We start from the raw sequence: 20,797 nt of genomic DNA on the forward strand, positions 1-20,797 counted from the left end.
AGACGTTCACAACAGGGACGCAGTACAGCCGTCTCGCTGCCAATGGATATGTCATCTATTGTAAAAATAGATAGCTTCGTTAAATTCTAGAGTAACTTCAGAAAATACAAGCACTTGCTATGGTGTGTGGAGAAGCCCAGAGTGGTAAAATTATTTTTTCTGGCTTCATCTTTTCGAGTTGTTTTTTTTTTAAAAAAGAGAATTTTAAAACAATTTATTAGTGCAGCAATATTCTCTAGAGATTGGAGTCGCACACGCTGGCCACTAACTTCACCACCCCCGCAGGCACTCTATCTATATAGCTGCCAAGTCGTCCGTGGGTTGGGGAGTCCGCAGCTTCTTCATTTCACAACTAACTCCAATAAGCAGCGAGAGGAGAGAGTCGTCGTCGTCGTCGAGGTCGTCGGCAACATGTCGTCGTCCGTGACGATGCCACTGGCGTACCAGACGTCGGCGGCGTCGCCCGACTGGCTGAACAAGGGCGACAACGCGTGGCAGCTGACGGCGGCGACGCTGGTGGGGCTGCAGAGCTTCCCTGGCCTGGTGGTCCTCTACGGCGGCGTGGTGAAGAAGAAGTGGGCCGTGAACTCGGCCTTCATGGCGCTCTACGCGTTCGCCGCCGTGTGGATCTGCTGGGTGACCTGGGCCTACAACATGTCCTTCGGCGACAAGCTGCTGCCGCTGTGGGGCAAGGCTCGCCCGGCGCTGAACCAGGGTTACCTCGTGGGGCAGGCCGACCTCCCCGCCACGGCGCACTACTTCGCCGGCGGGACCACCACCGAGACCCCCGCCGCGGAGCCGCTGTACCCGATGGCGACGGTGGTGTACTTCCAGTGCGTGTTCGCGGCCATCACGCTGATTCTCGTGGCCGGGTCGCTGCTGGGACGGATGAGCTTCGCGGCGTGGATGCTGTTCGTGCCGCTCTGGCTCACCTTCTCCTACACCGTCGGCGCCTTCTCCGTGTGGGGCGGCGGGTTCCTCTTCCAGTGGGGCGTCATCGACTACTGCGGTGGCTACGTCATCCACCTCTCCGCCGGGTTCGCCGGCTTCACGGCGGCCTACTGGGTGGGTCCCCGGGCGCAGAAGGACAGGGAGCGGTTCCCGCCCAACAACATCCTGTTCACGCTCACCGGCGCCGGGCTGCTGTGGATGGGGTGGGCCGGGTTCAACGGCGGCGGGCCGTACGCCGCCAACGTGGTGGCGTCCATGTCGGTGCTCAACACCAACATCTGCACCGCCGTGAGCCTCGTCGTCTGGACCTGCCTCGACGTCGTCTTCTTCAAGAAGCCCTCCGTCGTGGGCGCCGTCCAGGGCATGATCACCGGACTCGTCTGCATCACGCCCGCCGCAGGTGATCCCATCGCCCCTGCCTCTGATGATCTGCGTGCGCCGTTCTCGTGCTGCCAATTTTTAAAATTTTCTCCTCCTCGATCGGGGACAAGGAGATACGTGTTGGTGTGATGAACGTAGCCGCGTGCTCGCTTTTTTTTTTTTTTTTTTGGCACAGACGCCACACCTTACACACACGGTATACGAACAAATCTACAACTATACCTAGATAACGAACGCAGCTAAGAAATCCTCGAAAAACACCCGACTCCGAGTGTGGCGGGCACGTCGCTTTAGATTCTTATTAAGACTGACGACTACACAAGTGGATACGCATGCATGCACGATGCATGTCCTGGCTAAGCAAGACTAGTATGCAGGCGCTGAATGGTTGACTTTGAATTCAAAAAATGGTTTTGGTGCCCAGCAAAACGGGAGGCGGACATGCATGTGGCCACCGCCATTGCCGACGTATGATATGCATTTGCATTGCGTTTAGGATATCTCTCACAACAACACCCAAAATATAAGACACGTTCGTCATTTAGATAGCGCTGCAGGCAAAAGGTTCAATATATATTAGGTTTAGGTGCCTATATGAGTTTCTTATTGAAGACAGTCTTACCATGGTGTGGCTAAGTACCAATGAAGCAACTTGCATGCGGCAGCAATGCAGTATTAGTAGAGTACTCCTTTTTTTTTGTTGTTTCAAAAATGTGAAACTTGTCTGCCTAGTTTTTTCTGACAGAGTTTTCTAGAAAAAGAACGCAACAGCATATATTATTAGTTTTAATTTGTTAGATGTAACATGAAATATGCCTTAATAGTACACATTAATCTAATTGGTATTGCAAGTGTTGATATTTTTTCTAATATAATTGTAATCAAAATTACAAAAAAATAATAATTACCTATAGATGACGTACTCCCTCCATCCCAAATTATAAGTCAGAGAGTCAAAGCATCTCAAGTTTGATCAAATCTATATAATAAAATAACAACATTTATGATACCAAATAAGTATCATTAGATTTTTCATTAATCATATTTTTATATTATACTTATTGGATGTCATAAATGTGTGTAATTCTCTCTATAATTTTGGTCAAATTTGATATGTTTTGCTCTCAAGTTGAAATAATTTATAATTTGGAGTGGAGGGAGTATGATATAAGAACAAACTATATTTTGGAACGAAGGAGAGTACAAGAGATGTTCTTATAGAAGGATGGCTCGATCGGTACAATTACCATGGTGACCTCTGTTGCTGGTGCACCTAACTCAAATCTCCTGATCAGGTTTCTTATTAGCCGTTGGTCCGCTTCAAGTTGACTATTTCGTACAGATAATAACTAATAATAGTTATGTATAAACTAATGACGCTAAGCTTGTAGTTATTATACTAATTGAGGCTCCAATAATGCGATGCAACGCCCATATGCAGAGAGTATGCACAGAATCTTCTTTTTTTTCCCTTGATGTGAGTGGTAGACATAGGCTGTGTTTAGTTGGAGGGAAAGTTAGAATTTGGGTACTATAGCACTTTCGTTTTTATTTGGCAAATAGTGTTTAATCATGGACTAATTAGGCTCAAAACGTTCGTCTCGCGATTTCCAACCAAACTGTGCAATTAGTTTTTTTTCGTCTACATTTAATGCTCCATACACGTATCGCAAGATTCGATGTGATGGGTACTGTAGCACTTTTTTGGAAGTTCTTTTGGAACTAAACCCGGCCATATATAAAAATAAAATACTGAGCCGCACAGTTCCGTCAGGAATATCAGGAATCTCTTGTGTGCCAGTTTGTCGTACCTGCTTAACTTGCTTTTGTCAGTCAGTACTTATCAGTTAAGTCAAAGTCAAATCTTGTCTCTTTTTTACCTTTCCTTTGCACACTACTACTTGTGGACAAAGTTACAATTAAATTATGACACCGAAAGGAAAACAAAACGCAACTTGTTTGTCAATTGCGACGTTCATACTTCACTGTCTGCTGTCGGCATTATATAAGTATAATTGCGCCTAATTCCTGTAATAATGACGATTTTCTTGCACGCATGTAAACTTGGTTTAATTTGCCAACCATATGCAGTAGATATCTATCTGACGGTACGGTGTGCATGCATGCAGGTTTGGTGCAGGGTTGGGCAGCCATGGTGATGGGCGTGCTGGCCGGCAGCGTCCCCTGGTACACGATGATGATCCTGCACAAGCGGTCTCGGCTGCTGAAGCACGTGGACGACACGCTGGGCGTCATCCACACGCACGGCGTGGCGGGGCTCCTGGGCGGCATCCTCACGGGGCTCCTCGCCGACCCCACCCTGTGCGCGCTCTTCCTGCCCGTCACCAACTCCCGGGGCGCCTTCTACGGCCGCGCCGCCGGCGGCGCGCAGCTCGGCAAGCAGCTGGCGGGGGCGCTCTTCATCATCGGATGGAACGTGGTCGTCACCTCGATCATCTGCGTCGCCATCAACGCCGTCGTCCCGCTGCGCATGACCGAGGACAAGCTCGAGGTCGGCGACGAAGCCGTCCACGGCGAGGAGGCGTACGCGCTCTGGGGCGACGGCGAGCTCTACGACGTCACCGAGCACGGCCCGCGCGGCGCCGCCGCTGTCGCGCCCGTGTCCACGACCCCGAATTGAACTAGTTGCTAGTTGTGCATTGTTAGTGTTGCTCGACGATCATGTATATTGCTCCATCCATCCATGGCATGAATGCATTGCGTTGATGACCATCCGTGACTAGGCATTGTTCGTTTTTCTTCTTCTGAATCAAACGTGGCTTGTGCATGTAAAATACGTTCCTTTTTATCCTTGTAATACTTACTACAGATGAGAGACATGTGAATTTACAAGCATGCATGTAATCATCAAAGTAGAAGAAGTTTGCATTCAGATCTTCAAAAAATTTGGCAGATTGTTATCTTGGGGTTCCTATTTTTGGAGGACGTAAGTGCAGTGCAGCAGCGGCATTTCCTGCCGTCCTCACGAACGCGGCTATAACACGCACGCATCTCCCAGATCCATCGGTTATCTGGCCGGCTCGCTGAACGAAACTAGCTAGCTACCGCGCATCCATCCTGCCATGAAGCGTTCGGCGGCGTCCACCGTACCCCTCGTCCTCCTCCTCCTCGCCGTCGTGAAGGCGTCTGCCGCCGCCACCGGCGGCAAGGCCGGCGCCGCGGAGGCAGAGCACGCCGCCAACTACCTCGTCTACGTGGACCCACACCCCACGGGCGTCGACTGCCAGGCGTACCAGCTCGGCATCCTCGCCGCCGCCCTCGGAAGGTACGTGCACCGCCGTCGATCTTTGAATGCATGCATCGTCGGAACGGAAACCTCATCGCGATCCATGATGCATGATCTATCTGATGTGCAGTGAGGCGAAGGCGAAGGCGGCGATCCTGTACAACTACAGGAACGTCATGAGCGGGTTCTCGGCGAGGCTCACGCCGCCGGAGCTGGAGGCCGTCAAGAGTAATTATGCTTTTATCTATCTGTTTATTTATGTATGTATGGATCACCACGGCAGGAATCATCACTGATTATTGCTTGTTTTGTGGATGGAGAGCAACCTCAGGTGAACCGGGTGCTGCCGAGCGCGACCTTGTCTCTGATGAGCAGCAAGTTCGACGGCGTCAGCTAATCCCGCTTTTCTTCCAGCAGCCAACGAGCGCATCCATCGCCAACCCTAAAATAAATCTCATCTTTGAATTTGTTTGTGGGCGTGTGATTAGTTGCTTGCAATAAACCTTGTACAACACAAAAAGCCAGCATATAAACGCGTATACACTGTCTTGGTGTTATATGCGGTATCGTGCACATGCAACCTTAGTTTGGTAAAACTTTATATGTTTTTGTTTTATATACGTTGTGTTGCATGGAGTCACCTCCATGTTATATTATATTAGATGTCTCATGGTGTCTAATGTTTTACCTAGCGTTGTGCCTTGTAGAAAAAAAATTAATTAGGCATTTAGGCTATTTGACCCCTCTCCCCTCCTGGCCTATCCTCCCATCACCAACCCCGTCTAACCGTCCAAAAGATCTGCTTGCGGCAACTCCCATGCCGTCTCTGCACCTGCTTTGAGATCAAAGCGGCGGCGGCGGCTTCTCCCACTCCCATATCGTCTGCACACCGCTTCCACACGACGGAGCTGATGTGCCGAGAATCGAAGAACACTTCTTCCTTCCAACAGTGTGCTGCTGCCGGTGTTTCCAGATTCGATGTCAACATGCATGTGCCACAATACACAGGGGAAGATCGATGGGAAGGCGGACCACGCGCGACGGGAAGAACAGTGCACCGCACATGATTAAGAGTTAAGACTGTTCCTAACATGTAGCTGGCTACAAAATAACTTATTCTGTAGCCACTTTGAGTTACGATAATTACTATATTAATTTACGAGATTATAGTAACTCCTTATTAAGTGGTTTACTATAACATTATGGTAAATATCCCCATGTATGATAGTAACCCAACTATCATAAATATGTATTGATATTATCGTAATTTAGTATATAAAATTATCGTAAATGGAGGCGGCTACAGAATAACTTACTATATATAGAACTACTACCATGTAGCTGGCTACAAAATAACTTATTCTGTAGCCACTTTGAGTTACGATAATTACTATATTAATTTACGAGATTATAATAACTCCTTACTAATGGTTTACTATAACATTATGGTAAATATCTCCATGTGTGATAGTAACCCAACTATCGTCAATATGTATTGATATTATCGTAAATTAGTATATAAAATTATCGTAAATGGAGGTGGCTACAGAATAACTTATTTGATAGCTGGCTACTGAATAATGTCAATACAAATTTACGATAGTTGAGTTACTATAACACATTGGGATATGGGGATATATATATATATATATATATATATATATATATATATATATATATATATATATATATATATATATATATATATATATATATATATATATATATATATATATATACACACACACTACCTTGTAGCTGGCTATAAAATAACTTATTATGTAGTCACTTTGAGTTATGATAATTACTATGTTAATTTATGAGATTATAGTAATTCCTTACTAAGTGGCTTACTATAACGTTATGGTAAATATTCTCATGTGTTATAGTAAACCAACTATCGTAAATATGTATTGATATTATCATAAATTAGTATATAAAATTATCGTAAATAGAGGTGGCTACAAAATAACTTATTCTAGCTAGAGAATAAGTTATTCTGAGAATAAGTTATTCTGTAGCCACCTCCATTCACGATAATTTTTATACTTAATTTACGATAAAGTGAATACATATTTACGATAATTATGTTACTATAACACATGGGCATATTTACCGTAACAATACAGTAAACCACTTAGTAAAGAGTTACTATAACCATGTAAATTAGCATCATAATTATCGTAACTCAAAGTGGCTATAGAATAAGTTATTTTATAGCCAGCTGCAGAGTAGTAGTTCTCTCTCTATATATATATAAGAAAAAAAATATGTATTCTCCATCTGAGCCTGCATAAGAAAAAGCATAGACCACACGTGGCATCTCTGACTGCACCTTATTACAAGACCCATAACTATAACAGAAGCTAAGCAAAATATTATGAAAGACCAGTCGATCAAGCTCAGTCGTTGAGCTCTCCATCCATGTCACTGTCCAGGTCCTCGTCCTCCTGCAGGCGACGTGGAAGGTTATGCCAAATATCAACACCTAAACCGCTCGTGGATGCATATGCATACTCCAATCCCTGCCACAATTTTTCAATTCCTCCATGACCCAACCCACTATAATATGATAACTCAATAACATACTCCAACATGAAACAAGGAAATCGATGAGCCATTACCTAAAAAAAGGAAATCGATGAGCGTGGAGGGCAATGTGAGGCTTCCAATAGAATCCAGCATGAATTCTGAGTTCTGCCTACGCAGGGACAGAAACGGTTGGGTATGGTTCAGATAGCACTAGGTTCCTTAGAGAACCCCTGGCACTATTTGAGTATTCGGATACGGATATGGTATCGGATGTTGAATATCCGGACTCGGATACGGACAAATTTGAACCTCACTAAATGGATTCGGTCTCAAATACAGTTAAAAAATATCCGTACCATTTTCATCCCTAGCGGTTAAAGTGAGCTGGCTCAATCAACCTAGCGAGAGTGCAAGACATGGGTGATGCTATCAGGTGCCTGAGTTCATGCATGCATCTCAAGCCGGGCTGAAGGCATATCATGTTATATATGGGCCTCTTTGAGATGGATATCCCACCAGGAATTTCCTGGTTAAAGACGGGATACAAGAAAAGGCTCCTACCAATTTCAGCCTCGTGTCCTCCTGATGGTTCCCAGTTTTGCACTGATTTTGGATTGTTATGAAGAAATGGGATACAGTCAGGATAACAGTAAATGGGATACCCCTATGCCCCCACATACTCCAAAGATATCTGAAACTACAGTCAAATTGGGAAGCAATCACTACGGGAGAGGCAAAATTCCCCGAGTGTCGCAGGCTTTTCCGAGTGCCAAAAATCGAGCACTTGGCAAAGCCAATCTTCCCCGAGTGTTGCACTCGGGGACGAATAGCACTCAGAGAAGAGAGGCTTTGCCGAGTGCCGCAGAGTGCCTAGCACTCTGTAAAGAGCGGCACTCGGCAAAGGCCCTCTTCCCCGAGTGCAACACTCGGGGAAGAGCGGCACTCAGCAAAGAAAAATGTTACTTGACGGCACATCCGCCCACGCCGTTAAAAAAAATTTCTTCTCCGAGTGCCTTCGCTGGCACTCGGCAAAGAGGCTGGCTTCCCCGAGTGCGCTGTCATGGCACTCGGCAAAGAGGCCCTTTGCCGAGTGCCAGGGAAGGCACTCGGGGAAGAATTTTTTTTGTTTTTTTTGCCCCATTTTTTTTGTGAGGCATTCTCACATTATTTAAAATTCCTTGTTCAAATTTGGGACAATTTTGACTTTTTTGGTATATTTCGTTAATTTTTTTTGTTTCGTTGATTTTTTTTGCATACTTCAAATTTGAACTGCAGGTGTATGAAATAATAGAATTTGGTGATTCAAAAAATGATATTCATAATATTTAGTGTATGTTGAGGCCGTATCTAGGAACTCACATAAAATGTCGAGCATCTTGTTGACGTAACATGATGAGGTACTTATGGAAAAAGTGTATTTAAATCATATAAAATTCGAACAAAGTCCGAAAATCACAAAACTTGTCGGGGCATCATGTTATCGCATGTAGATGCTATGATAAAAATTGAGAATGTTTCGAGCAAATTGTGACGTCGGATGCCTAAAACCCAGACATCTACCTGGCCTTTTCTTGCTTTTGATAATAACCTGACCGGTCATATCTATATTATTTGGCCCTTTCAGAAACTGAAGCTCAGCTCAAAAAAAACTCACTCTGTTTCCCTCTCATTGATCTTGAAAGTGGTGAGAAATGGATCGTGATGATGTGGCTGGCTTTTATTAGTGGAGGTTAATTGCAAACATATATTTCTGACCTCGATCTGAGACTTCTAATTAACCCAGTATAATACGCAGCGGGATCTATTCTTTTCATCTTTGGTATTAATATGTTTCTTGATTCGAATGGGCAGGGCCTACCTAAACCTTGGATCTGGTGGTATTAATATTAACTCTTTGAACGATCCTTGACATTGGAGCATGTACAGATCAGCGAGCAGTAGAGTATAAAGGTACTTCCATTGGCACACTACTACCACATGCTATGCATGTTGTGAATGCTCTCTATTAATTTGTCAAGTTAGCACGACATATAGCTTGTATAGACAGTGAATCGATCGATGTTTACTTGCAGGTGTCCGAACTCCTGAGCTGACTCGGCCCGGTTGATGAATGGCAGGTGATTCAGCTAATTAATTCATTGTGATATGTGAAGAAAATAAAGCCAAATCAACTCTTTCGCTGAGGGTGGAGCTGAGGCCACCGACTGGCCAAATCTGGTCCGCTTCAGCTCAGCTCTGCTCTCGATCCCAGGGCTTCCTTTCTTGGCATATGGTCCGTCCACCGACAACAACCACATAGGCGTCGGTCCTGCCTGGGTCGTGTGCTCAGCTCAGCTCGATAGATAAGGTAGCAGCGACCAAATTTGCTAATAATAGCATTGTAATTAATTTTTGGGATTGTGTGATCATGATCAAATTACAACTGTGTGATGGAATCCGTGTGCTTAATTCTATCTCGGTCTATGCAATAGGGTGTGTGCTCATGCTTAATTACTCGATCTAGCTTCTATTTGTACTCGCAAGTCAGGTTTTCCAAGTCTTCTATGTGCGTGACACTAGAAACAAGAGACGACGAGTGGTTCTCCCTAGGAAGAAGCGGGTTGTCAGAGTTGAAAATCAAGTGGAGGAGGAAGAGTTCAATTATCAATCTAATGAAATCCCTCCTTTCGATACTTCCATCCTCCCTAAGATTTCGGCGAGCAAACTAACACCATACCTAAGAGATGGTCATAAGGAGGATGGCCCCATGGCAAAAAGACGCCGAAAATAGCAAGTACACACAAAATAATGCTAATGTGAGTTTTGAATATGCCCTGTGATTTTTGTAGAACAAGATGATTTAGCAAACTGCTTAACTTGTTGTTTATTTGTGTAGGTGAGCTCCTCAACTGCTTAATTTGCTGGTGTTGAAATTTGGGCAAATGGAATCTGATATGTATGATATATATACTTGGTAGAGATAGGAGCTAGCATGTGGATGTATATGTTTAACTCTTGCAGTTGGTTGCTTTCTGGTGTAAAATTCTAGAACTGAGTAATTAATAACTATATATATATATGGAATAAATTATTGGTGTTGGAGTTGGTATAAACATACTGTATGTTCATTGGCTATATATTCTGTAACTGAGTAGATATACTCGCAGAGATAATGCCACGAACTCTATTAAAATGCCGTTGAACTAGTTCGGTCGTTACCACGCAACAGTGTTTTTCATCATAAATAAACACAGAGAGGATAAAATTAAGCAGGAGCAGCTAGCTAGCAACAGAGGCTCTGTAGCAGCACGGCAATGGTAAAGGAGGTCTTAGCATGACGCTTGTCAAGTGAGAAGGCCAGAAAGAAGGGCATTGCCAAAATGAATATAAAACAGCGAACCAGGAAGACTACCGCACTGGAATTTTCTGCTTGGGAGGGATAAAATTCCAGTTAATTTACGGTCTTCAACAGAGACGGGGTTCTCTAGAAATTTAAGTAGGCTCAGCAAGAAATTTGAAAGAAGTAGGCTTTCGAAAATTCTTGTTGAATTTCTTGCTTGGTAGGGATAAAATTCCTTGTTAATTTGCGGTCTTCAACAGAGAGGGGTGCTCTGGAAATTTAAGGAGGCTAAGCAAGAAATTTCAAAGGAGTAGGCTTTCGAAAATTCTTGTTGAAGGAAAAGGAATTTTCGGCTGAGAAGAATTTTTAAGCTAGCTTGGACCAGAAAATATAAGTCAAGGATGATTTTAGGAAGGTGTCTAGAGAAAATAGAATTGATCTTTTGAGCACTTAGGACACCTGCAAGTGATATAATTTCGATCCCAGCCTCTGTATAGTACGGCATCCTATCACTGATCAAGAGAAGTTAAAATAAAATGAAATTATCTCAAGTTGAAGCATGACTTACTAGCTTTGAAGTAATAATTGAGGGTTCCCATTTCTCATTTGGACTTTTCACATCGATGATTAAATGAAAATCTCACGAAACATCCTTAGCTCTTTATTGCTTTGTCATTATATTCACCAAAACTCACAAATAGGATTTGTTGCACTTACAAACTCCCTCTTTTTGGTGATTGATAACAACACATATAAAGCTCACAATTTGGCACTTTGGATATGACAAGCTCCCCCTAAATATATGCATATATGTTTTGAATCTACAATTTGGCATAAAAGGCCACATATATATGCACAATTTTAGTGAAAGTGCTAGGAAACAAATCATATACATGCATGCTTTTCTAGGTGTGCAAAGGTGTCACAAAAATAATCGTGATGCATATGACATGAATATCACACAACAAATAAATGAAGGCATACACCATCACAAGTGATATGATATTAGATAAGCAAACTAACATTAACATGTCCTTACAACCATTAAGTACCAACTAAAAATCACACATAGTTCATCACAATATATAGTCATACAAGCCCAAAATATAGATAGAAGTCAACAAGAGATATAGATCATGATACAAGTCCAAGGTCCATACATAAATAGCATATAGATAAATGAGGCCAAACATATATTTTCTCCCCCTCTGGCGTCAAGCACCAAAAAGAAAGATGTCATTGAAGAACACGTGCGCCTCACTCGTCGTGGTTGACACCGTCATCCTCCTGGGTCTCAGCGGGCTGCTGTCCACTGGAAGTAGAAGGGTTGACACCGTCATCCAGCTGGGTCTCACCGGGCTGATGTCCACCGGAAGTAGAAGGGTTGACACCGTCATCCTCCTGGGTCTCACCGGGCTACTGTCCACCAGAAGTAGAAGGATAGGAGGCGGAGTAGAGAACATCGAAGGCAGGGCCGAAGAAGTGACTAGCTATACCATAGGTGGCGGAAGCCCATCCAGAGGACGAGCTGCCACCAACACCCTGCTGAACATGGGACGAGGCCTGTGGCTGCTCGTCGGTGTCAAACTGTGTCTGCTGTGGCTGCACAAAAGACTGCTGAAACAACGGATTCCACCATTCGGGCTGCTGAGGTGCTGGAGGTAGAGGACGAACTGGGGGACAAAGTCACACCTACGTGCTCGGCAATCATCTTGCGCTGGACCTCAGCGTGGTGAAGCTCCTCCTGGACAAACCTATGGTGCTCTCTGTTAGCCTCATAGATGGCCATGGACATCCCAAACACAGAGCGCATACCCTATAAGAGAAGACCTTGGACGTCTTCAGGATAAGCTGCAGCTATGGCACAGGAGGAAGGCAAAGGCATAGCCTGAGGCCGAGGTTGACTGGGCTTACGGCCTCTCCTCTTTGCTGTCTCACTAATTCTCACAGGTTGGTAAGGCTCATGGCTCACTTCTTTGATGAACTCCTTCTGAGTGACTACCTCAATCATCTTCATGATATAGGGAGCATGAGTACATGACTTCTTAGGATCCCAAGATGTCAACTGAATCTGCCTATAAATGAAGCCAAAAGCACTGAAATCCTCCTCATTACCCTCCTGAAAAGCTTTCAAGAAGGGACCCATAGAAGATAAAATCACTGAAGCACCACCAATCTGGGGAACCAAAGTTTGCCTGGACCAACAAATTAAAATAGCGATAAACCTTTCTCATGTTGTTGACTGGTGTAGAAGTCATCGGCAGTAGCATCCTCATTGTAAGCAAAAGAGAGATCAATGTCACGGTGAGGGTTGCAATTAAGCTGATGTTTGTCTATGTCATCAAACTCAAATCCAAGTATTTTGCCAAAGCGAGCATAAGAGACATAATAGGGCTGACCTTCAATGGAGAAATGCATATAACCATAATGATCAGCTGTGGCCTTCTCATACCAAACAGTAGCAAAGAACTGTGCAATGACCTCATTGCTCCATGGATACTGCATGGTCATGAGATTCTTGAAATTACGCCTTTCCAACATTTCAAGAGCTCTAGTCATCTCAGGATCACCCAATTTGACACAATGATCCCAATCAATGTACTTCTATAAAACCACTGGCTGACTCTTGGAAAGGATCACTGAATCATAGTAGTCTAGCTGAAAGATAGTCCCAAAGCGAGGATCATGAAAAGCAGCATCTCGAGATTCAGATGGACATTCAAACCTTTTGCCAAAGACCTCTCCTTGGTTGCTAAAATAGTCCTTAGGGCGAGGCGGATGAACGTCATCCATAAAACGCCGATCGCCTGGATGGGTGAACAATTGCTCAGTCATAGGAACCAACTCGACATCCACATTGGGCAAGTACAAGTCATCCGCTGCTTTGCGGAAGGAGTTCTTGCCATGTCCTGCTGACACCTTGTGCTTGTTGCGTGGAGGCTTAGCAGTGGGCTGCTTCGCTCTCTTGGGGCAAGGCAGAGAAGCATCTCCATTACCCGACTCATCTTCAGGGCGAACCACCTTCTTGCGACCCATCCTGCAGTAGATAAAGCAAGAACAAGTATGAGATATGGCGCAAGATAAAGCTATTAATGGAGGACATGGACCAGTGGCGGAGGAAGGAAAAAAATTTAGGTGTGGCGAAATTGATAACATTGATATCAAAGATTATTTCTCAGTATATTGGTTTATACACATATCAGAAATCATGATCGTCATCTACTATATAAGTAAAAACATTTTGAATAATTAGAAAGATACAAGTAAAGTCAATATACTAATCAAGCATCCCAAGTAATGAAATATTGTGCAAATCCGAGTAACTGAACTCTGAATTCTGAAACTCACCAAGACATTGATGCTTAAACTTTTAGATGCATGTTCCTGATTAATATCTGTCGTTCCTAATAATTTTCCTTCTTTTATTTGTATGTAAAAAGAAGGGGCTCCCTATGTGTGGGATGTGAGATACTACTGAGTCAATCGAATGGACTATGACCAGTCCTGGGTTTGTTCAAGGAGTTAGCAGTTTACTTAGGAGCCCAAACATTACTGATCTGCTAGGACATAAAGTCAAAATTAAAGCAAATAAATCCTCCAAAGCTAGACCTCGTCAGGCACCAAAACCAAATGCTGGCAAGTAATCATTTATATCTTCATTTTGACTTGAGGATTTTCGGATAATACCAATTACCTCATGAAATAGTGCCAGTCAGTTACAATCAAGAAATTGGCTATTATAGGACTCCAAACGTTGTGTTTCTCTATAATAGGACTCCTAACGTTTGTTTCTCCAAAATAGGACTCCAAACAATTACAATAAGCTCTAATGACATTTTGTTTCTTTTTTAATCTCTTTTGTCATCTAAAAATACATGTATTTTTCGTATTGATCCTATTACCCTTCAGCAAGAGAAATTGGCTAGCAATGTATCGATTCATCTATTCTAGATTCCGTCGTTTCATCTACTCCGTATACACGCAGTCGCGAGAACACCGATGCTCCTCCTTCCTACGTGAGAACACCGGCACCTACCGCTTCGCCATGAAGACCGCCGGCCCTCTCCCTCGCCCACACCGGTGATCTGCCCTCCATGGAGGAAGAGCCTCCAGCCAAAGATGTCCACACTGGGGCGGTTGCCATGGACGTCGAGGCAATGTCGGGGCCTGCTGCCCTAGCCCTAGTAAATGATGTCAAAAATACAGAAAGAGTTGATTGGTCTACCATACAGATAGTTGAGACAGTTGATGATGAAGGTTCGAATTGAACTTATGAGTGAGAGTCAGATATGTGAGCTATTGGGATTGGGAGATGAGGGCACACCAAATATACCTACACAAGCATCTGATCGTCGAATGGATGAAGAAGGCAATAATAATGAGCTTGGTCAAGATGTTGATGGTGCTACCATTCCTACTAATGATGCCTGTACCGGGTGAGATCATCATTTCATATGATAAGAACAACCCATCAATGGAGGTTGGGACACTAGTACCCTAACAATGGAAGAGTTCAAGCTGGCAGTGCGGACATATGCCATCAAGAAGGAGTTCCATTTAGGAGTAGAGAAGTCAACTACGAAGAAATATAGGGGTTTTTGCAAGTCTGGTGATGAATCGACGGGCCCTTGTCCTTGGAGGATAAATGGGTCGAAACTGGATGGCAGTCGCTACTGTGGAGGTAAAATATTTTTTTTGTATCACTTAATTCAATCATTCATCTTGTTATGTAATTTAATATTTTTTTTGTTTTTGTAGGTAACCGTGTTAGTTGATAAACTATGAATGTGTGTCTAGTGAGAGGATGCAGGTTACAACTCCAAGTTGCAAGTGGGTAGCTAGCAGGGCTATGGATATCCTTAGAGTTGAACCAAACATTGGTACCAAGGAACTGAAAACGAGGTTGGAGACAAACCCAATACATAGGTGTATAATTGGATATGACACTGTACAGCGGGGTAAAAAAATAGCTCTTGAAGAGATTTATGGGAAATGGTCAGATAGCTTTGAGCTATTGTTTAGGTGGAAGGCCGAGGTGATGAAGCGGAGTCCTGGGAGTGTCGTTCAGATTGATGTTCTTGAGGTAGATGGTGAGGTATATTTCCACCATTTTTTCTGTGCCCTGAAACCATGCATTGATGGATTCCTGGAAGGTTGTAGGCCTCATTTGAGCGTAGATGCTACAGCACTTAATGGGAGGTATATTTGAGCGTAGATGCTACAGCACTTAATGGTACAGGTGTGGTTTCAATCTAGAAATTAAGTGTGACTATATAACTAGTAACATTGCTGAGACATTTAATAACTGGATTAGAGACCATAAGGACTTACCGGTTGCTGACAATCTCAACCTGTGACAAATTTGGAAGGACCTTTAGTAAAATCTTGAGGAAAAAAATATCCAAAAGAGCAAGCATTCGTCTATCAAATTAGATCCCCTCCCTCCGGCCTAAATAAATCTATTTCTAGAGTTGTCCTAAGTCTATTTTTTATTAAGTTTGGCTGAATTTGATAGAAAAAGTCTGATATTTATGACACAAAATTAGTATAGTTAGATACAAAATGAAATATATTTTCATGTTATGTTTTTTTGTTGTCAGAGATGTTAGTACCTTTTTGTATAAAATTGGTCAAAGTCAAGAAAGATTTGAGTTATGACAACTCTAGAAGTTGATTCATCTAGGGAGGGAGGGAGTACACATTATCTGTGATACTAGGCATAACATTCTTTCGAAGCGCTTCTTTGGTCCTTATAGGGAATACAAATTACAGACTGGCTGACAATGTCCTGAAGGCATAAGTATGGAGTACAGTGGTTATATCAAAGTTCCTAACTCCCAAGTATGAAGTGGATAGGTCATAGCTTACATACAGTTTGCAGTCTATCTAATTATTCAGGAAAAAGAAAAAATGGGACAATGTAGTTGCATTAGGCTAAGTTTATTGACGGATTTAACAACCATACATTTCCATCACAAAATCATTTAAAAAGTGACTATATAGATGGCATCAGCAAGAAATATTGTGATTTACCGTGTCCAGTGAATCCGCGCCAAGTTCAGAGAATTTGGATTCGCCATAAACTTAGTGTGGTCAGGAAGAGCAAGCTGCTTCTTCACAATTTCACAAACCTTGTCCACTGTATCCTTCTTGGCCTATCACAATCCATATTTTGAAATGTCATTACCTTTGCAGTATAAGAAAATATACATTTAAAAAGGTGTCACTGGAAGTATTGGTATCTTTCTAGATCAAGAGCACTACAACAACACTAGGAGCAAGTATAAGTAGAAACAATTTTTTCCTTGATTTCCAGAACAAAATTTAAGGAAAGAAAACAGAGCCCTTCTAACAATAAGGAACTTTGGTGATTCCTACTAGCAGAATCTTTGGAAGCAAAACCTTGGACTTTAACCTCTAGCACAAACATCCCATCCCTACCATGCAGTAAATCAAACTCCAAATCAAAGTGTATACATGCACAGCTAATCGATTCCACCAAATCAAGGGAACTGTGGTCACCACAATTAAACAAGGGAAAGGAGGAGGAAAGATTACCTAGGAGCAGTGTTCTCCATCGTTGCCGCACCAGTGTGGCAAATCGGCGTGCCCGACTCTGGTCCCTCCATCAAGGGCGCCTCCATCACCACCACTGGACATGCACGGGTGGTTAGGGTTCGTCGCAGCCGCAAATCCTATCATCGCGCGTCGGCTTCCAATCGCCCGCTGTCTCCACTCTCCAGTTCTAGGGTTTGTTGAGGGAGAAAGGGGAAGAACACAAGAGGGAGAGAGACGGGAGGGAGAGAGAACATGGGAGGGAGAGAGACGGGAGGGAGAGAGATGGGAGGGAGAGAGAACATGGGAGGGAGAAGGGAAAAGCACGGGAGATGGATGGATGCGACTTTAGCCTGTTCACCTCTCTCTTTTGGGCAATTTAATTTACTGCCACTCTTACGGTTGCCACTCCTCCAGTTGCCAGCGTTAAGAGTGCTCCTACATATTTGCCACTGCATGCAATTCGCCTCCTACGGATTTGCCATTTTCACAGACGTGTCGTGCCAGATGGACTCGCCAGCATGGAAGGCAGCCTGGGAGGCCTGTTTGGGCCTGGCAAATGACCTTCCTGCCCCTCGCCCTTTTCTTTTGTTCCCAGGCTAGTCCCGGTTGGGTCAGAGGCACCCCACAGCACTCTCGCAGCTTCTCTCACCCCCACTCCTCCTGTGTACTACTGATGGAACATGTATATGGAACATGGTGAAAAATACATGCTAGAACATGGTGCATATATGCTGAAAAATGCAAGCTCAAACTACCACAAATTACCATAACAACATACATAACTGATCCAACAACATGCATAGATCCATACATAAAAGGTCCACGGTCATTGACATTAGTTCTTACAGCAGTGGCACATGACAACCATTAGTGGTACATGGCCATACAAAATAGGTCCTTGATCCATGACTGAATAGTTTTGTTAAAGTAGTGGCACATGATAGCCATTAGTTATACATGTCCATACATAACAGGTCCATCCAGAAAAGAACACGCATGCAAAATATTCAACCTGGAAGCCTTAGTTGGCAGCCTTTGTTGGTGTGGATTTCTTCACCTTGGATGCTAGTTGTTTCTTCCTTAGTGTCATTTTCTTTGGAGAAGCTGCTAGTACTATCTCCAATCCCACTAGTTCCTCCAAGTCCAACCTCCTACACTGAACAAATAGTTAGATTTGTATTTATGGTTTTTTGTCAAGTCAATGGTGGCAACAAACCTCTGGCATGGTGGGGCTGCCTCCATTGATGCTGCTACTAGGACAAGAGCCAAACATGGCAGCTGTGTTATTGCCTCTCTTGCTGCTCCTGCTGCTTTTGCCGCTGCCTTTGCCTCCCTTGCTGCTGCCCTCTTGGCTCTTGGTGTTTCCTCTCTCACTACTACTTCATTCCTAGCTGCTGCGCTCTTGGCTCTTGGTGTTTCTTCTCCCACTTCTACTGAATCTTCAATAGTTTTTTGCTTCTTCCTTCCAAGCTTTGTTGCTGTCTTCTTGGTCCTCTTCCTGTACACAAATATTTGTGAAAGTTAGTAATTAAGTGTGACAAGAAACAAAGGAAGTGAAAATGTAATATACCTTTTCTTGGTCCCTGTGAGGCTACACCTCCAGCTAGTTGCTCTATGGCTAAGTTCACCGTAGCCGTTACATGTCACTTGTCTTGTTGGTTTGCCTGACCTCTCCAAACAGCTTAGGGTTCTATTCTTCTTGGTCCTACCTAGTGGTTTAGGGTCCTTCACCACAGGTGGAAAAACCTTGAAACTCTTGTCTACTTTAGGCCATTGTTGCTTGTTAGTTATGTGTGGTATGACTCCTGCATAAGTTGATCGCAACTTCTTCACACTGTATGCCTCCTACACATATTTGCTCATGTCTGGCTGCCTCTCAACGGTAATCACTGCAAGAGCATGTGAGCAAGGCTTGCCACTAACTTGCCACTCCCTACATGTGCACTTCTGCTCTTCAAGGTAAACCACGTGCCTTCCTGACTGCCTTTGCCCCCATTGAGGGATCATCTCTAAGCAAAGGAACTGCTCTCTCAGCAATCCAGGCCTGGGATGCCATCCTATTGAGTACTCTTGATCTAGAAGCACAAGTATGAGTATTCTTGTTTATTTGTATCTGCAAAAGAACAATGACAAATGTCACATATAAAATTCACATATAAAACAATGACAGAGATGTTTATTAAAAAACAATGGCAAGTTATTCAAAAAATAATGGCAAGTTATTCAAAAAACAATGGCAAGTTCGTATTATACCCTGACACTGCCATCAATCTGAGTTTTTGCTCTAATAATCCATTAGCATCCTCCATATCTGCAGAAACCCCTAAACCTCTTTTTGTCTGATTTTTCAGTGCCCAACTCAAACTCTTTAACTATAGAATGTTGTTTCACTACCATTCTAAATTCAGGCATTGATGGATAGATTTGGCCTACAGACATATCAGGATTATCTCTGTCATAGAAATACAAAGGCTCAAACTCAGCATTATCATCAACAAGCATAGCTGCTGCATCCATCTCTGCTTGCAACTCAGGAGGAATGACTGCCACATGTATCTCGGCTGGACCATCACCACCATCTACAAGATCATCTGCAGCTTTGAAGCCCATGGCTTCATATATTTTGTCCTCATCTACTAAGACAGTGGCATCCCCATCTAATTCTTCCTCTTGTAATATAGTGTAAGCTGACCAATCAATTCCACAATCATCTAAGTTAGTATGGTCTGGACTGCTACAAGCATCATCAGTGCATTCAACATTAGCCTGAGCATTAGCTTGCTTTGCTGTTACACCGGATGTGGAATGAACACTATGCTCATTTGGCACATTTGCCTTTCCTGCATCCCATCTAGGCTGTCTGGATGATTCCTTGTCCCTGTCAAGCACCTCACAGTTCACATCCATTTCCTTCTCATCCCATCTTGCCTCTATCATCTCCATGAACTGCTCATCAGTAGTAACATTCCACTCTGTCCCACTATCTTTGTCCACACCCCAAACAAGTAACTGCTGATCCCTACCCCAAATGATGTTTGTCCTCATTTCTTCCACAAACTTAGACAGGGAGCACTAGGTGCTAAGATCAAACCACACATCATGCTCTTGCTGAACCATTTCCACACTGTCATCATAATCACCAGTGGCTATGTATTTATCAACACAAACATGGATTCTAAAAGCATTTCCAGGATCAATCCTGGACAGAACCATAAGCACATTAAAAAAATATAGAAGAAAGGACTGCTGGATCCCAAAATCTACAGCACATGCAAGCTTGAACTTACCAAGGAGGGCAGCCAGTCCCCTTCATCTTAATGCATACGAATCAACAATAACCGCAGTGTGACTACATTGGATGTAACAAAAATAAGATTGAAACCCTAGGTTCAGTAGATTTGGGCGAAATGATGTTCAGGGGAGTACGATTCGTACCTACTGCTCGTCGTGCGTCGAAGAATGGGGACAGCACGTCGGCTATGGCTGGGAAAGTGGCTGCCACTGTGCCCCCTTCCTGGCCACCGCCGCTGACTTGACTGCCGCCACTGCCTTGACCGCCGCCGCGGCTAGAAGAAAAATGGGGGAGAGGAGGATGGAGGCGGGAGCTAGAGTGGGGGTGGCGACCCGACTCGAGGACGGCCTGGCTACACCGACGGGGAGGTCGCCGGCGCCTCCTGCTTGTCTACCGCCGCCGCCATGAGGTTCAGGGAGAAGGCGCTGCGTGAGTTGGAGTAGAGTCGGTGGCTTCTCAGTTCAGGATCAGTCCTTTGCCTGGCCCAGAAAAGAACATGAGGTGGAGGAGGGGCAGT

The 20,797-nt window shown here is 43.9% G+C and overlaps 2 protein-coding genes and 1 pseudogene across 3 annotated transcripts; 2 read left to right on the plus strand and 1 right to left on the minus strand.

Moving 5' to 3' along the window:
* Window positions 1–326: 326 nt before the first annotated feature.
* On the plus strand, window positions 327–4,127 carry LOC136514229 (ammonium transporter 3 member 2-like). The gene is made up of 2 exons (XM_066508218.1): window positions 327–1,351; window positions 3,462–4,127. The coding sequence occupies exons 1-2, from the start codon at window positions 412–414 to the stop codon at window positions 3,971–3,973; spliced, it is 1,452 nt and encodes a 483-aa protein (XP_066364315.1). The 5' UTR covers window positions 327–411; the 3' UTR covers window positions 3,974–4,127.
* Window positions 4,128–4,368: 241 nt separating this feature from the next.
* LOC136537571 (subtilisin-like protease 1) lies at window positions 4,369–5,314 on the plus strand. 2 transcript variants are annotated; one of them, XM_066529501.1, is made up of 3 exons: window positions 4,369–4,618; window positions 4,710–4,807; window positions 4,900–5,314. In XM_066529501.1, exons 1-3 carry the CDS (start codon window positions 4,416–4,418, stop codon window positions 4,974–4,976), a joined length of 378 nt encoding a protein of 125 aa, XP_066385598.1. In that variant the 5' UTR covers window positions 4,369–4,415; the 3' UTR covers window positions 4,977–5,314. The 2 variants fall into 2 exon arrangements, with proteins under 2 accessions (XP_066385598.1, XP_066385597.1); XM_066529500.1 differs by having other exon boundaries at window positions 4,911–5,314.
* A 6,532-nt stretch (window positions 5,315–11,846) lies between these two features.
* LOC136513782 (uncharacterized) lies at window positions 11,847–20,033 on the minus strand (annotated as a pseudogene).
* Between the last annotated feature and the right edge of the window lie 764 nt (window positions 20,034–20,797).

The sequence above is a fragment of the Miscanthus floridulus genome, chromosome 2 (genome assembly GCF_019320115.1).
Source record: "Miscanthus floridulus cultivar M001 chromosome 2, ASM1932011v1, whole genome shotgun sequence".
NCBI classification, from domain to species: Eukaryota; Viridiplantae; Streptophyta; class Magnoliopsida; order Poales; family Poaceae; genus Miscanthus; species Miscanthus floridulus.

Excerpts from the sequence above, each read along its gene's own strand:
- LOC136514229 (XM_066508218.1), top strand. The coding sequence starts at position 412 with ATGTCGTCGTCCGTGACGATGCCACTGGCGTACCAGACGTCGGCGGCG. Across the intron at positions 1,352-3,461 it reads CTGCATCACGCCCGCCGCAG|GTTTGGTGCAGGGTTGGGCA; the intron begins GTGATCCCATCG and ends GCATGCATGCAG.
- LOC136537571 (XM_066529500.1), top strand. The coding sequence starts at position 4,416 with ATGAAGCGTTCGGCGGCGTCCACCGTACCCCTCGTCCTCCTCCTCCTC. Across the intron at positions 4,619-4,709 it reads CTCGCCGCCGCCCTCGGAAG|TGAGGCGAAGGCGAAGGCGG; the intron begins GTACGTGCACCG and ends TCTGATGTGCAG. Across the intron at positions 4,808-4,910 it reads GGAGCTGGAGGCCGTCAAGA|GTGAACCGGGTGCTGCCGAG; the intron begins GTAATTATGCTT and ends GAGCAACCTCAG.